Below are 15,470 nucleotides of genomic sequence, written 5' to 3'. Positions count from 1 at the left end.
CCCTTTGAGCCCACAAAAGATCACCTTGAATTCCATTGACTCTTATCTACCACCAATTTAATTTGACTTTCAGTAGATCAGATTCTTATAGAGAACATTAGCATACATAAACCTACAGTATATTCATTTGAACTGCTGGACTCCTGATTTCCCTGTGCTTGACTTTACAGTAGTGGTCAAAATTGTGGGAACCTTTTGGGAAAAGTGTATTTTTGAGGTTTGATGGCTAATGACACCACTTTGTTTTGGAGTGTACCATAAAATTATATACCAATAGAAAGATAATTTAATCAAGAATGTAATGCAACAAAGTTTGCTCAATTATATATATTCTATGAAAAGTTATAGTCAAATATAGCCAGCAATTAAACCCAGTTAATAGAAGCAATCATTCAATCTTGGTTTCACATTATAACAGCTGCAAAACTAAAAAAAACTTGGTTTACTCCATGGGAAGACGTTATAAGGCTGTAATTCATACTAAAGGTTACCCAACTGTTGTGGCCCAGCAGGAGCTGCTGGAGCTGCAAACAGACTCCGACAGCGAGGGGCCTTATGAGTCGGCTCTGAAAGAATAAGACACACCTAGCTTTGGAGAGGAAAACAAGGAAAAAAAATCTGCCACCCAGCAATTTGCCTCCTTGCAGCAAACAGAAAACAGCCTGTTTAAGTTTCAGTTTCAGCACAGCCTGATTAACACAAGAAAAAAAAAATCTGCCTCTGCATCCCAACAATTTGCATCCTTGCAGCAAACAGCAAACAGCCCATTTCGGTTTCCAAGCAGCTGATCGTCGGGCCTCCCGATGATCAGCTGTTTCAGGCAGCAGGGACTGCCATGGCCTATTGCCTTTCTGTTTTCAATGGCAATCCCTGCAGCCTGAAACAGCTGATGGTCAAGAGGCCCCACTATCAGCTGCTTGTGTTAATCAGAATGTGTTGAAACTGAAACAGGCTGTTTGCTGTTTGCTCAAGGGGGCAAATTGCTGGGAGGCAGAGGCCAAAGGATGGGGGCTGGCGGGTGGGCGGGGCTACATTTGGTGTATAAGACGCACCCAAATTTTCACCCTCTTTTATGGGGGGGGGAAAGTGCGTCTTATTACTTATACAGTAATATACATTTCTTCTCTGCCCTAATTCAACCTATCTCCTCTCTTAAATGCCACAAAGGTTTCTATTTTACCAAGATTGGCAGATCTGGGGATTCTCCGAGTTCAAAATGATCTTTTTCCCGTGAAGAATCCTGCCTCCTTCTGCTTCGCACACCGGACATTCCTCGAGTTTGATACACGACTCGGAAAGCTCATCAAGAATTTTTCCTGTTTTACAAGAGTGTTGGAGAACGAGTTTAATCTCTCTTTTTCTTTTAATAAAAATGCAGCAATATACCATGACACTTTAAACATTTAGCCTCTCCCTTGGAAACTTAATAAGAGCTCCAAAATTTGCAAGGTTGCCCACGATCAGCAAGGAATGATGTTCTTCTACTGATTATGGAATCTTGTTCAGGTGAATAAAACGTTTGCAAGAAAACAGCCAAGCTGACATCTGTACTATTTCCTCTTGCTCACTCTGTCTACACACATATAGGTACGTATTATAATTTGTGAAGGTGTTTGGGACACAGTTTTTTTTTTTTTTTTAAAGGAATAGGTGGATGAAGAAGCCTTTTAAAGCCATTTCTCCTGCTCCTGGATGTCTGTCTCTGAGTTAAATACAGACAAAAGAATTGCATTTATTTTATTTCTTCAAAAGAAAGAGAAAAGCCTCTGCCAGAATACTAAAACTATCCATAATCTGAATTCCATTCCATTCTATTCTTATCCTAAATTCTGTTTTATTCTTTCCTGATTCTATTCTATTCTATTCCATTCTAAATTCTGTGCTATTCTTTCCTGTTTCTATTCTATTCTGTTCTATTCTAAATTCTATTCTAAATTCTATTCTATTCTTTCCTGATTCCATTCCATTCTATTCTAAATTCTGTTCTATTCTTTCCTGATTCTATTCTATTCTATTCCATTCTAAATTCTGTGCTATTCTTTCCTGTTTCTATTCTATTCTGTTCTATTCTAAATTCTATTCTAAATTCTATTCTATTCTTTCCTGATTCCATTCTATTCTAAATTCTATTCCATTCTTTCCTGATTCTATTCTATTCCTATTCCATAACTATTCCTATTCCTATCCCATTCCTATTCCATTCTACTCCTACTTCTACTCTTTCTTCCTCACTTTCAAGATCCCAAATCCTTTGCATGTATCATCAGAGTAAAACTTAACAAGAGCCTTCTCAAGGAAGGTTAAGTAGGACCATTATCTTTGGCGCTGCTCTAAGTAGTTGAGACCAACTTAGCTAACATGACTGGAGAGATGAGATGAGGGACTTCATGGGGCTAGAGTTCAACCTTCTAACCATACAACCACATTTCCCAAATCTGAATCATGTTGTATCTCTAATCAATCGTAACCAAATGTCATTACCGATCCCACCATTGGGAAGTTGAAAGACAACAGGAAAACCCATAACTTGCCTCTCTCTACTTCAAAAGAAAGAAAATAATCATATTATGTCATGCCCTCTTCAGAGACTGAATCTGTGGAGGAAGATCAGCCAAAACTACAGCCAACGAAGATAGAGGGGGCAGCTTCATTAGTTTGAAAGGAAAATGGGGAGGAGCAGGCCCAATTAGGCCAGGGCCTTTCAGGATTGAGATCAGGGATGGTTTACCCAAACATGAAGCCGACCTGCTGGAAGTGTAAAAAAGTACAAGGGACTTATTATCACATATGGTGGACCTGCCCGAAAACACAAAAATATTGGACAAAAATTTGGAAACGGGTGCAAGAAATTACAGGAGAACAGATAAAATACAAACCCGAAATCTTTCTACTGGGAATAATCAAAGGGAAATATACAAAGAAAATTAAATACATATTAATACATCTGCTAACTACAGCTAGAATAGCTGTAAGTGATAAAAAAAAACCTTTGGATTGTGCAGAGATGGACAAATTAACACTGAAATTAAAAGATAAAGAAGAGTCGGAATATTGTGAAATTTGGAACAATTGGTACAAATGGCTGCAAAACAAGTATAAAATTAATTAAGCCAAAAAACTATATATAAATATATATGGAACTGTGTATAAAGGTGTGTAAATATAGAAGCGAAATATTATATACATGTACAGGTATGATGACATAACAATGTTGATGTAATGACTGTAAGGTGTTGTAGAAGGGAAAAAATAATAAAAAAAAAATCTGCTAAAAAAAGGGATGTTTTTTTTTGCTACTGGTTCTGTGGGGTTGGCTAGGTAGGGGAGCATGTGACTGAGTGGGTGTGACCTACTTCACATCATTCTCACACATGCTGTCGCATGCCCCCCACCTAGCCATGCCCACAGAACCATGAAAATTTGTTTTGCCAGCTGGGAGAAATCAGGGAGAGAGAGGGAGGAGAAGGCTGTCTCTAGCAGAAGCTTGGCTTTCTCCTCCCTCTCACCCCTTGATTTCTCCCCACAGCAAGCAAGGTGGCTCTAAAAGAGAATGAAGCGAGGATACTTCTTCCAACAGCCGAGGCCTCCGCTCCTCTTCCTTCCTCGGCTGTTTCTTTCTTTCGCCAGTGCGGGGGCGTGGCCAGGCCGCCATCGCTGCCAGTCTGGTCCGATACACCAGATTTTCACTACCTCTTCTGGTGTACCGTACTGTACCGGGAGGAACCCACCTCTCATTGGGATGGCTTGTAGGCAGGGAGGAACGGGGGCAGGATGACCAAGAGAGGCTAAGCAGTGAACATGAGAGACAGCTCAGGCGATGACCAAGGACCACCTCCTCCTGATCCAAGAGCATGGAGAGTGGAGAGAATGCGAGAACAGCACAGGCTGATCCAACTACTCAGGAGGAGAATGCCTCACCCCTCTTCACATGTTACACCTGGGTACTGAGACTTAAGGAGACACTGTGGGGAGGGACTTGTTCTTGGGAAGAAACACTGAATTTCTGGAGTGTTCAGGGCCGACGTTTGAACTTTCCTGGATTCCTTGCATTCTTTCTGGATTTCTTGCTTTGCAGCCCTGGTGCTCACAGCATTGGGTTGCATTATTTGCAGCCAGAGGCTGCTTGAGGTGTGTGTGTTTGTGTGTCATCACTTTGCTCTGGGACTTGCCAGAAATGTGGGAACGTTTGGGGAAATTTGGAGCAATAAAGGGGCAGTTTGAACTGCCAGCTGCCTGTGTTACCTCTGTGCCATGCCCCGGGTCATCACATATTATTTAAGTAAGAGTGAAACTCCAAGTAAGATCCTCCTGACCCAGGGGTGGGTTCCTGCCAGTTCTAACCTCTTCTCTAGAAGAGGTTCCACAAATCTACAGTGCTGTTTAGAACCGGTTCCAGCTCCCTCCCTCCGCCCATCTGCACATCATCAAGATGAAGAGTGAGAGGAGGAATTCTGCGAGTTGAAGTCCACAAGTCTTAAAGCTGTGAAGTTTGAACACCCCTGGAGTTTTTTTTCTAAAGGGTTAGGGGTACAAGGGTCTTGTAACTTGACAGCTTTAAGACTTGAACACTTCAATCCCAGCATTCCTGAGCCAACATGACTGGAGGAGGAATTCTGGGAGTTGAAGTCCACAAGTCTTAAAGCTGTCAAGTTTGAAAACCCCTGGGGTTTTTTTTTCTAAAGTGTTAGGAGTGCAAGGGTCTTGTAACTTGACAGCTTTAAGACTTGCATGTTTCAAATGCCAGAGTTTCTGAGCCAACATTTTGGTTGCTAAGCAACTGTTGTTAAGTGAGTTTCACCACATTTTATAAGTTGGCCATGTCCACCCAGTCACATGGCTGGCAAGCCACTCCCACCCAGTCACATGGCAGGCAAGCCACTCCCACCTGGTCACATGGCAGGCAAGCCACTCCCACCTGGTCACATGGCCGGCAAGCCACTTCCACAAAACAGGTCACACCTACAGAAGAGGTTCTAAAAAAATTTGAAACCCACCACTCTCCTGACCGGACCTAACGCGTGGAGTAGATATGCTTACCTTCAGGACAATGTGGATGGCATCCTTCAACACACTTCACAGGACACGCTAGGGGAGCCATGTGCTGGCACGTCCTTGGACAGGCAGGGCCACAGGTGTTGAATCGCCATTCACATTGATATTCTTCCTCCACTTTGTTCATGCTTTCACAACTTTGTGCTACAAGCGTAAAAAAAACCCGATGGAACCCTTGTGCCATGTAATCATTTCAATTTTTTTTTAAGTGAGCATCTGTAGATGACAGGTCCTTGATGCACTCCAAGGTTGGCAATTTTTTGGCAGACATTTCATGGCCCAAACTAAGTAACCTCATGAGTGCTAGCATCATGTCTCATCCCTAGCACTGACGATGCTACCTTGTTGGGTCATAAAACATCTGCCTAACCCTACATCATTTCAGACAAATGGCTGTCCAATCTCTTCTTAAAAACTTTCAGTGTTGGGCAGCTCACAATTTCTGGAGGAAAGTTGTTTTACTGATTAATTGTTCTAACTGTCAGGAAATTTCTTCTTGGTTATGGATGGAAGCTAGAGAGCCGAGATGGCGCAGTGGTTAAATGCAGCACTGCAGGCCACTTCAGCTGACTGTTATCTGCAGTTCGGCGGTTCTAATCTCACCGGCTCAGGGTTGACTCAGCCTTCCATCCTTTTGAGGTGGGTAAAATGAGGACCCGGATTGTTGTTGGGGGCGATATGCTGACTCTGTAAACCGCTTAGAGAGGGCTGAAAGCCCTATGAAGCGGTATATAAGTCTAACTGCTATTGCTATTGCTATTGAATGGTTTCCATCCCTGGTTTCTTATCTTGCCTTCTGGAAAATAGGTGTCTTCTTTGTGGCAGCCCCTCCAATATTGGAAGACTGCTATCATGTCACCCCCTAGTCCTTCTTTTCTCTATACTAGACATACCCAATTCCTGCAACTGTTCTTAGATCTGTTAGCCTCCAATCCCCTGATCATCTTTGAACTCTTCTGTGTGTTCTCTCTCTCTTTTATCTCTCCCTTTCTTTCTCTCTTTCTCTCTCCCCTTCTCCCTCTCTTTTTCTCTTTTTCTCCCTTTCTCTCTCTCTTTCTCTCTTCCTTTCCTTCTCTCATTCTCTCTATTTCTGTCTCCATTTCTCTCTCTCTTTCTTTCTCTCTTTCTATCTCTCTCCCTCTCTCTCTTTCTCTCTATCTCTCTCTTTCTCCCTCTTTCTATCCCTTTCTTTCCTCTTCTCTCTCCCTTTCTCTCTCTCTCCCTCTTTCTCTCTCTCCCTCTTTCTCTCTCCCTCCCCCTTTCTCTCTCTCTTTCTCTCTCTCTCTCCCTCTTTCTCTCTCCCTTTCTCCCTGTCTTTTGCTCTCTTTCTCCCTTTCTCTCTCTTTCTCTCTTCCTTTCTTTCTCTCATTCTCTCTATTTCGGTCTCCATTTCTCTCTCTCTTTCTTTCTCTCTTTCTCTCTCTCCCCCTTTCTTTCTCCCTATCGCTCTCTCTTTCTCCCTCTATCTCTCCCTGCCCTTCTCTTTTTCTCTCCCTTTCTCTCTCTCCCTCTTTCTCTCTCTCTTTCTCTCTCTCCCCCCTCTCTTTTTCTCCCTCCCTCACCCTCCTCCTCTCAATTAGTTCATATTCTCGCCCCAGCGCTTACGGCATACAGTTGGAGACCTCCAGTTGATCACAGCTCCTTTCTGGGCACACGCGTGGGCGTAAGCAGCAATAGCATCACAGAAACAGGCACAGTCCCCAATGGACTCACAAACACAGGTGTCGTACGTGCAGATTTCCACATAGGGCTCAGGATCCACCTGTGAAGGAAGTGGTACAAGTCAAACTCTTACACTCTTGAGAAGATCTCCACAGCTTTCGAGGAACAAGGTGACCCGCATACAAAGAGACTTGCCTTCACATCAAACTCTACATTTTAGGAGGTCCCATAAACCAGCTCCTGCCAACAGTGAGCTCTTCAGGGCAAGGAGCCTCTCTCAAGGGCAGGTCCCCGGCTTCACAGCTGGGCAGGAGAAATTAGATTATTCCGCTACTTCATCTCAGATTGCCAAATTAGAAAAAAAAATTGGGAGGCCAAACAGTATCTGCTATTAGAAGGGAAGGATCACTTTGCAACACTGATGCTTGAACACAGCTGAAGAAGCTTCTAAAATGAGAAGCGAAATGTCTTCAGAAGAAAAACAACAAGAAGAAAGTCCAGGTCCCTCCTGAAAAAAAGCAGCATTGGGGCAACCGTGACCTGGATGACTGAGAATCTCTACAGACCTTTTAGCTATATAATTTGGGATGAAGACCCTTGGAATGGGGTGGGAGGAGGGATGGATTTCCAGAGGGGAAAATATTGCAGACTACAGGAACCATTTGCACCACTCAGGGGACCCTGAGGACACTGATACACCTCCAAGTGGCCTCAACAACCCTCTAAAAGGATGCAAATGACCAGCTGTCTGCAAGGAATATAAATCCTTCCATTCCCCACCATCCAGTCAGAGCTGATGAAGCTTCTTGGATGAGAAGTGAAAAGTCTTGAAAGAAAAAACAAGAAAGTCCAGCTGCCTCCTGAAAAAGCACCTTTGGGACAACTGTGACCTGGAGGATTGGGAATCTCTACAGACTTTTAACCATACAATTTGGGATGAACAGCCTCGGAGTGGGGTGGGAGTAGGAATGGATTTCCAGAGGGAAAAAATTGCAGACTACAGGAACCATTTGTACCACTCAGGTGACCCTGAGGACACAGATAAACCTCCAAGTGGCCTCAACGACCCTCTAAAAGGATGCAAATGTCCAGTTCTCTGCAAAAAAAAAAAAATCCTTCCATTCCCCACTATCCTGTCAGAACTGAGGCATAGCCAGAGAACTGGTATGAGTCCCTTTATTAACACCAACTGTGCCCCTAATATCTCTTTCAACTCTCCGGTCTGGAGAAAAAACTCTTCCACAAACCTATTAACAGCCTTTGGCTGAAAATACTCCAGTCCCAAATGTTGTAAGCAGAAAACTTCCAACTATAAATCCAACAAGGCAAGAGAAGGTCATTAACCCAGCAGGGTAAGCTAGTTCCAGAAGTGAAGTAGCATGGCAGTAAATCAAACCAATTGGGAGGATGCCAGGAACTCAGATAAAGCAGTTAACACGAGATGAACTGTGTGTTTGTTCCCTCCCACTTGCCTCTCCTTTAAACTCCATCCCCAGGTGTGCCTTGTGAAGGGAATCGGGGACCTTTCCTTCCTTGTAAGCCACACAAACCACGTTGCTCTCGTCTGTGTTCTTCCGTGCATGCCCTAGGATGAGGAGAGGGTGGGCCTTGGTCTTCATCTGAACCCCCTCTCCCCTGTTCTATCTCTCCCCTGCTCTGCTCAGCCTGACTTTGCCCTTCCCCAATTTCTTCCACAGCCAACAAAGCCACTCTCACGCTCTATGTCAGCAGTTCATCCTCCATCTCAGAGTCAGACTCTGATGGCGGCATGACAGAATCTCTGATACAGGTGACCGACGCAGAATGGATCCTGGGATATTATCCTTGGAGGCCATATATTTGCCCTTCATTCATACTAAGCATCGGGGCTCGTGATTAATTCAAGGGAGAAATTGTTGTCCAGCCACTGGATCCAGAATGAGAATTATTATCCGGATGAGAAATGGCTCACCAGTTTTTTGCATTCTTTGAAGAGATCGCTGCTCAAGATACTGCACGATGTCTCCACCATCACCTGTTTTGCAACGTTACCGTTGCACAGTGAAGACGCCAAGTCCTGCCCTTGGGAGAGCTGCGAAAAGAGAAGAAACACATGACAACACCAGGAAATATGTCAGCTACCGATTACCTGTCAATTTAGCATCTTAATAGCAATGAGAGCGGAGAGCGGTGCAGTAGCCTAGAGGGGGAGCTCTCGCCTCACAATCAGGAGGCTGTGAGTTCGATCCTAGGTAGAGGCAGATATTTCTCTCTCTGGGCAGAATGAGAATATACCTGCCGAACAAAACTCCGCATTGGTGACAAGCAGGGCATCTGGCCAGTAAATACTCAGCTCCATTCAGTTGCCCAGACTCCACCCTGCAAGGGATTATGGGGTCATTAAAAGAAGATGATGATAGCAATGAGAGCTAATCATCCTTTCTTGGAAATCATAGACATACATCAAAATGTGCAGCAGCTGCCAAAAAAACCAACACAGTTCTAGGCTGCATAAACAGAGGGACAGAATCAAAATCCCATGAAGTGTTAATACCACTTTATAATGCCTTGGTAAGGCCCCCCTTGGAATACTGCATTCAGTTTTGGTCACCACGATGTAGAAAAGATGTGGAGACTCTAGAAAGAGTGCAGAGAAGAGCAACCAAGATGATTAGGGGACTGGAGGCTAAAACATATGAAGAACGGTTGCAGAAACTGGGTATGTCTAGTTTAATGAAAAGAAGGACTAGGGGAGACATGATAGCAGTCTTCCAATATCTCAGGGGCTGCCACAAAGAAGAGGGAGTCAAGCTATTCTCCAAAGCACCTGAGGGCAGGACAAGAAGCAATGGGTGGAAACTAACCAACGAGAGAAGGAACCTACAACTAAGGCAGTGGTGGGTTTCAAAAAATTTTGGAGCCTCTTCTGTAGGTGTGGCCTGCTTTCCGGGTCCACTGGTGGAACCTCTTCTAACCGGTTCGGTAGATTTGACGAACCGGTTCTACCGAATAGGTGCGAACTGGTAGGAACCCACCTCTGAACTAAGGAGAAATTTTAGAAAAATTAATCAATGGAACAACTTGCCTCCAGAAGTTGTGAATGCTCCAACACTGGAAGTTTTTAAGAAGATGTTGGATAACCATTTGTCTGAAGTGGTGTAGGGTTTCCTGCAGGGGTGGGTTGCTGCCAGTTCAGCATGCAAAAAAAACACGCATGATGGAAAGCAGAAGAGCAGCTGGTGACAGCACATGTACCTATAGAGAGCACTGTGTGTGCCACTTCTGGCATGCGTGCTATAGATTCGCCATCACAGATCTAGGATACACTGCTGGGTCTCTTATCCTGACATTAAAACATTCTGAAGCACAGAAAGATGCCGGCGCCGTCAAAGGTGCAACACATTTATTTTTACAAATACCTTTCTGACATCAGCACACTGTGAGTGAACTTTCCAAGAATTCCCAAAGTCACTAGGATCAACTTCAATCTGCTTCCGGCTGCTTCTCAGGTCGTTGTTCGGGACGCCGTCGAAATTCCCACACAGGCCACAGACGTTATCCTTTTCAAAGAACAAGTCAAAGAAATGTCACCTTCATTCTCCTTCAACAAGAAGAGTATGCGTTAATTAATATTAAGACTATTCCTTAATGGGTAGAAGTGTTCCAATATCTCAGGGGCTGCCACAAAGAAGAGGGGGGACAACCTATTCTCCAAAGCACCTGAGGGGCAGGACAAGAAGCAATGGGTGGAAACGAATCAAGGAGAGAAGCAACTTAGAACTCAGGAAGGAATTGCCTGACAGTGAGAACAATTAGCCAGTGGCACAATTTGACTCCAGAAGTTGTGAATGCTCCAACACTGGAGGTTTTGTCTGAAGTGGTGTAGGGTTTCCTGCCTAAGCAGAGGGTTGGACTAGAAGACCTCCAGGGTCCCTTCCAACTCTGTTATTCTAATCTATTCTATTCTATTCTACTCTACTCTACTCTACTCTACCCTACCCTACCCTACTCTTCTATTCTATTCTATTTTCTCTTCTCTTCTACTCTACTCTAAGCACCTGAATGCAGGACAAGAAGCAATGGGTGGAAACTAATCAAGGAGAGAAGCAACTTAGAACTCAGGAAGAAATTGCCTGACAGTGAGAACAATTAACCAGTGGAACAACTTGACTCCAGAAGTTGTGAAAACTTCCACTGGAAGTTTTTAAGAAGAGGTTGGATATCCATTTGTCTGAAGTGGCGTAGAGTGTCCTGCCTAGGCAGGGGGTTGGACTAGAAGACCTCCAAGGTCCCTTCCAACTCTGTTATTCTATTCTATTCTATTCTACTCTTCTATCCTATTCTACTCTATTCTATTCTATTTTCTCTTCTACTCTATTCTAAGCACCTGAAGACAGGACAAGAAGCAATGGGTGCAAACTAATCAAGGAGAGAAGCAACTTAGAACTGAGGAAAGAATTGCCTGACAGTGAGAACAATTAACCAGTGGAACAACTTGACTCCAGAAGTTGTGAATGCTCCAACACTGGAAGTTTTTAAGAAGATGTTGGATATCCATTTGTCTGAAGTGGCGTAGAGTGTCCTGCCTAAACAGGGGGTTGGACTAGAAGACCTCCAAGGTCCCTTCCAACTCTCTTATTCTGCTCTGCCCTGTTCTGCACTGAAGACAAATTTCTTGCCTGTTCAGTCACACTTGGCCAATAAAGAATTCTCTCTTATTCTGTTCTGTTCTAACCTACATAACTAAGCAAACAAGCTATTACTAATCTGGAATCTGAGTCATGGCAACTGGACTTCTTTCCTTTTTCAATCTGAAACGCTTCTCTACTTCTCCAAGAAGCTTCTTCAGTCTGAGGGTCTCCCCTAACCAGGGGTGGGATTCAGCCAATTCAGACCAGTTCAGGTGAACTGGATGCTAATTTTACATCTGGTTCACTGAACCAGTACTTGGAAGGACTGGCTGGCCATGCCCACTCTATCTGCCCCTCTCAGGAGTCTCCATGCAGCCTGTTTTTGGATGCCAAGTAAGTGCCCAGAGGCTCTGCGAGGGCAAAAACGAGACTTCCAGAAGTTCCAGAAGTACAGAAACAGGCCCGTTTCTGGCCTCCAGAGCCCGGTGGAGGCTGTTTTTAACCCTACCAGAGGCTCGAGGAAAGACTCCGGAACCTGGGAAGGACAAAAATGAGCCTTCCAGAAGTTCCAGAAGTAGAGAAACAGGCCAATTTCTGGCCTCCAGAACCCAGTGGAGGCCATTTTAACCCTCCCAGAGGCTCAAGGAAAGCCTCCGGAGCCTGGGAAGGACAAAAAACGGGCCTTCGGAAGTTCCAGAAGTAGAGAAACAGGCCTGTTTCTGGCCTCCAGAGCCCAGTGGAGGCCGTTTTAACTCTCCCAGAGGCTCAAGGAAAGCCTCCGGAGCCTGGGAAGGACAAAAAATGGCCTTCCAGAAATGTTTTGGAAATGTTTGGAAATGTTTATTTCACTTGTATGCCGCCCTATTCCCGAGGGACTCAGGGCGGCTAACAAACCAAAATGACGGGGAGGGGGGGGATACAAACAACAAACGAGACAAAAAACAAGTTAAAAGATAAACAACAGTCGCAACAAATTCGAGTGGGGCTGGGAACTCATCAGCCCCAGGCCTGCTGAAATAGCTAGGTCTTAATAGCTTTGCGGAAAGCCTGAAGGGTAGTGAGGGTCCAGATCTCCACGGGGAGATCGTTCCAAACAGCCGGGGCAGCCACAGAGAAGGCCCTCCCCCGGGGTTCCAGAAGTTCAGAAATGGGCCCATTTCTGGCCTCTGGAGGGCCTCCGGAGCCTGGGGGAGGCCATATTTGCCCTCCCGGAGGCTCGAGCAAAGCCTTCCCCCGCTGTGGTGCAGGAGGCTGAGTAGGCCACACCCACTATGGCCACGTGACCCGTCAAAAGCGCGAACGTCATAAGCGCACCGACAACACCGCGGCGCTAAAACCGCGATTTCAAAAGCACGCCGACAACAGCGCGCCGACAACAGCGCACCGACAACAGCGCACCGACAACAGCACGCCGACAACAGCGCGATTTCATTTAAGGTAAGATTTACAGTTAGGTTTAGGGTTAGGTTTAGGGTTAGGTTTAGGGTTAGGGTTAGGGTTAGGTTTAGGGTTAGGTTTAGGGTTAGGTTTAGGGTTAGGGTTAGGGTTAGGGTTAGGTTTAGGGTTAGGTTTAGGGTCAGGTTTAGGGTCAGGTTTAGGGTCAGGTTTAGGGTTAGGTTTAGGGTTAGGTTTAGGGTCAGGTTTAGGGTTAGGTTTAGGGTCAGGTTTAGGGTTAGGTTTAGGGTTAGGTTTAGGGTCAGGTTTAGGGTTAGGGTTAGGGTTAGGTTTAGGGTTAGGTTTAGGGTCAGGTTTAGGGTCAGGTTTAGGGTTAGGTTTAGGGTTAGGTTTAGGGTTAGGTTTAGGGTTAGGGTTAGGGTTAGGGTTAGGGTTAGGGTTAGGGTTAGGTTTAGGGTTAGGTTTAGGGTTAGGTTTAGGGTTAGGTTTAGGGTCAGGTTTAGGGTCAGGTTTAGGGTTAGGTTTAGGGTTAGGTTTAGGGTTAGGTTTAGGGTTAGGTTTAGGGTCAGGTTTAGGGTCAGGTTTAGGGTTAGGTTTAGGGTTAGGTTGAGGGTTACGTTACAGCGCGCTTCTGTCGGCGCGCTTTTGTCGGCGCGCTTTAGGGCTAATTAGTCGCTAATTCGTCGCGCGGTTTTGTCACTGCGATTTAGACACCGCGGTTTAGTCAGGCGCGCTTTTGTTGTGCGCGCATTTGTGGTGGAACCCTATGGCCACACCTACCCAGCAACTGGGCAGAGAGCTGGTTGCTACAATTTTTAAATCCCACCCCTGTCCCTAACCCACTTGCTCAGGCTGAAGACGCTACTTGGATAAACAGCGAAATATTGCCCAGGGAAAACGAAAACAAATCCATTTGCCATGACTCCAATTCCAGATAACTCTATCTAGTTGTCTGAGAATCTTCATCAACATACAAGCTATTGCTAAGTAATAAATCCGAAGCGGCTTACTTTGTAGTTTTCTTTCAAGATGACAGTAATTCCCATGTTTTGATCCCAAGTCAGGGAGATTCTCCCACGTCCCAGAATCAGAATGTAGTAGCGGCCAGACTTCAAAATGTCCACGTTGCCTTCTTCTCTTGGAGGTGTCACGACACTAATCTTCACGAGAAAAAAAAAGATAAAGAACTTTCAACAATGCGAGTTATTACATCAGCCTCTAATAAGGGTTTGCTTTCAAATTTAATGAACCGTTCTGACCTAGGCTTCCCGAGACAGTAAAAATCACATGCTTAGTCCCCAAAAACTTTTTTTTTAAATTTCAACAGCTGTGAATTATGTTCATTCACAGCCTGTAATGATTCACAAATAGTTTGTAAAGAGTCTGACAGAAGTCTGCCACAGTCTTTCAGGGTCAGGCTGATAAGAGGAGGGCTGAAAGCCCTATGAAGCGGTATATAAGTCTAACTGCTATTGCTATAAGCACCCACCTTTATATCTCCCTTGAAATGCTGCCAGAGACCTAATTGCCAATTAGTTTTGCAATGCCAAACAGAGCACAGAGTCAAAAAGGAGCTTCAGAGTTTGAACCGACCACAATGAACAAAGTTGCTTTCTGCAAAGGCTCATGTCTGTTTGCTCCTCTTTTATGTCTTATGGGAGGGACCAAATCATCTCCAAGCCTCACTCCTGAGTTGCCCTTTTTGTCTTAACTGTTCTTGCCTTCTGGCAGCTCTGCACATGCGCGCGCTGGGAAGAGGCTCCCCCTGTTTCTCTGCCTCGCTGATGTCCGACTCAGGAGGCTCCGGACGCAGCACGTAACTCCCAGATGGCCCTGGCCGCCTCTCTGCCTCCGACACAGACCCCTCATCAGAGCCTTCCCCAGACTCCAGGGCTGGCCCATGTTCCTCCCCAACCTCCTCACTGTCTGACTTTGCTGCCAACTCTGCAAGCCATTGGCAGACCACAACACGAACAACAGAATATTCTACGTGGGAAGAGACATTGGCTAATGTTAATTCCATCGTGAGAAAAAATTACAGATATTCCTTCACTTACAACCATTTGTTTAGGGATGGTTTGAAGTTGCAAAGGCATTGAGACATGTGACTTATGACTGTTTTTCACACTTTTGATGTTGCAGCCTCCCCAGGGTCATGTGATCAAAATTCGGACGCTCGGCAACTGGCTCACATTTATGACGGTTGCAGTGTCCCTGGGTCACATGCCTCCCAACGACCCATAAGATCTCACAGGCTGGGCCTCCTTCGGGTACCATCGACCGGGCAATGCCGGTGGGCGACTACTCGGGGGAGGGCTTTCTCTGTAGCTGCTCCGGCCTTGTGGAACGATCTACCCGCAGAGATCCGGATCCTTCCCACTCTCTCGGCCTTCCGGAAAGCCATTAAAACCTGGCTGTTCCGGCAGGCCTGGGGCTGTTGACCCCAAAATACGGTCCAGCCCCTTTCAGAATGTAGTGCATGATGTGATGTTTTTTAAATCTATCTTTTCTTTTTCTCTGTATTTTATTTTTGATTTTATTTTTGTATTGTAAGCCACCCGGAGTCCTACGGGATTGGGCGGCATATAAATGTTATTAAACTAAACTATTAAACTAAAACGTGATTCCCTTTTGCAGCCCACTGACAAGCAAAGTCCATGGGGAAAGCTGGATTCACTTAACCACCATGTTGCTAACTGAATGACGGCCGCGATTCCCTTAAGAACGGTGGCAAGGAAGGTTGTAAAATGG

General features: G+C 45.2%; 1 protein-coding gene across 1 annotated transcript in view; it reads right to left on the bottom strand.

The window, feature by feature from the left end:
• VWF (von Willebrand factor) overlaps positions 1-15,470 on the bottom strand; it is a 185,105-nt gene that overhangs the window by 88,877 nt on the left and 80,758 nt on the right. The window contains 6 exon segments of the mRNA XM_032221125.1: positions 1,181-1,316; positions 5,038-5,196; positions 6,658-6,814; positions 8,666-8,785; positions 10,113-10,253; positions 13,730-13,879. Of these exon segments, the coding sequence (XP_032077016.1) occupies positions 1,181-1,316; positions 5,038-5,196; positions 6,658-6,814; positions 8,666-8,785; positions 10,113-10,253; positions 13,730-13,879 (863 nt within the window).

The sequence above is a fragment of the Thamnophis elegans genome, chromosome 7 (genome assembly GCF_009769535.1).
Source record: "Thamnophis elegans isolate rThaEle1 chromosome 7, rThaEle1.pri, whole genome shotgun sequence".
Lineage (NCBI taxonomy): Eukaryota > Metazoa > Chordata > Lepidosauria > Squamata > Colubridae > Thamnophis > Thamnophis elegans.
This window is presented reverse-complemented; position numbering and strand designations above follow the sequence as displayed.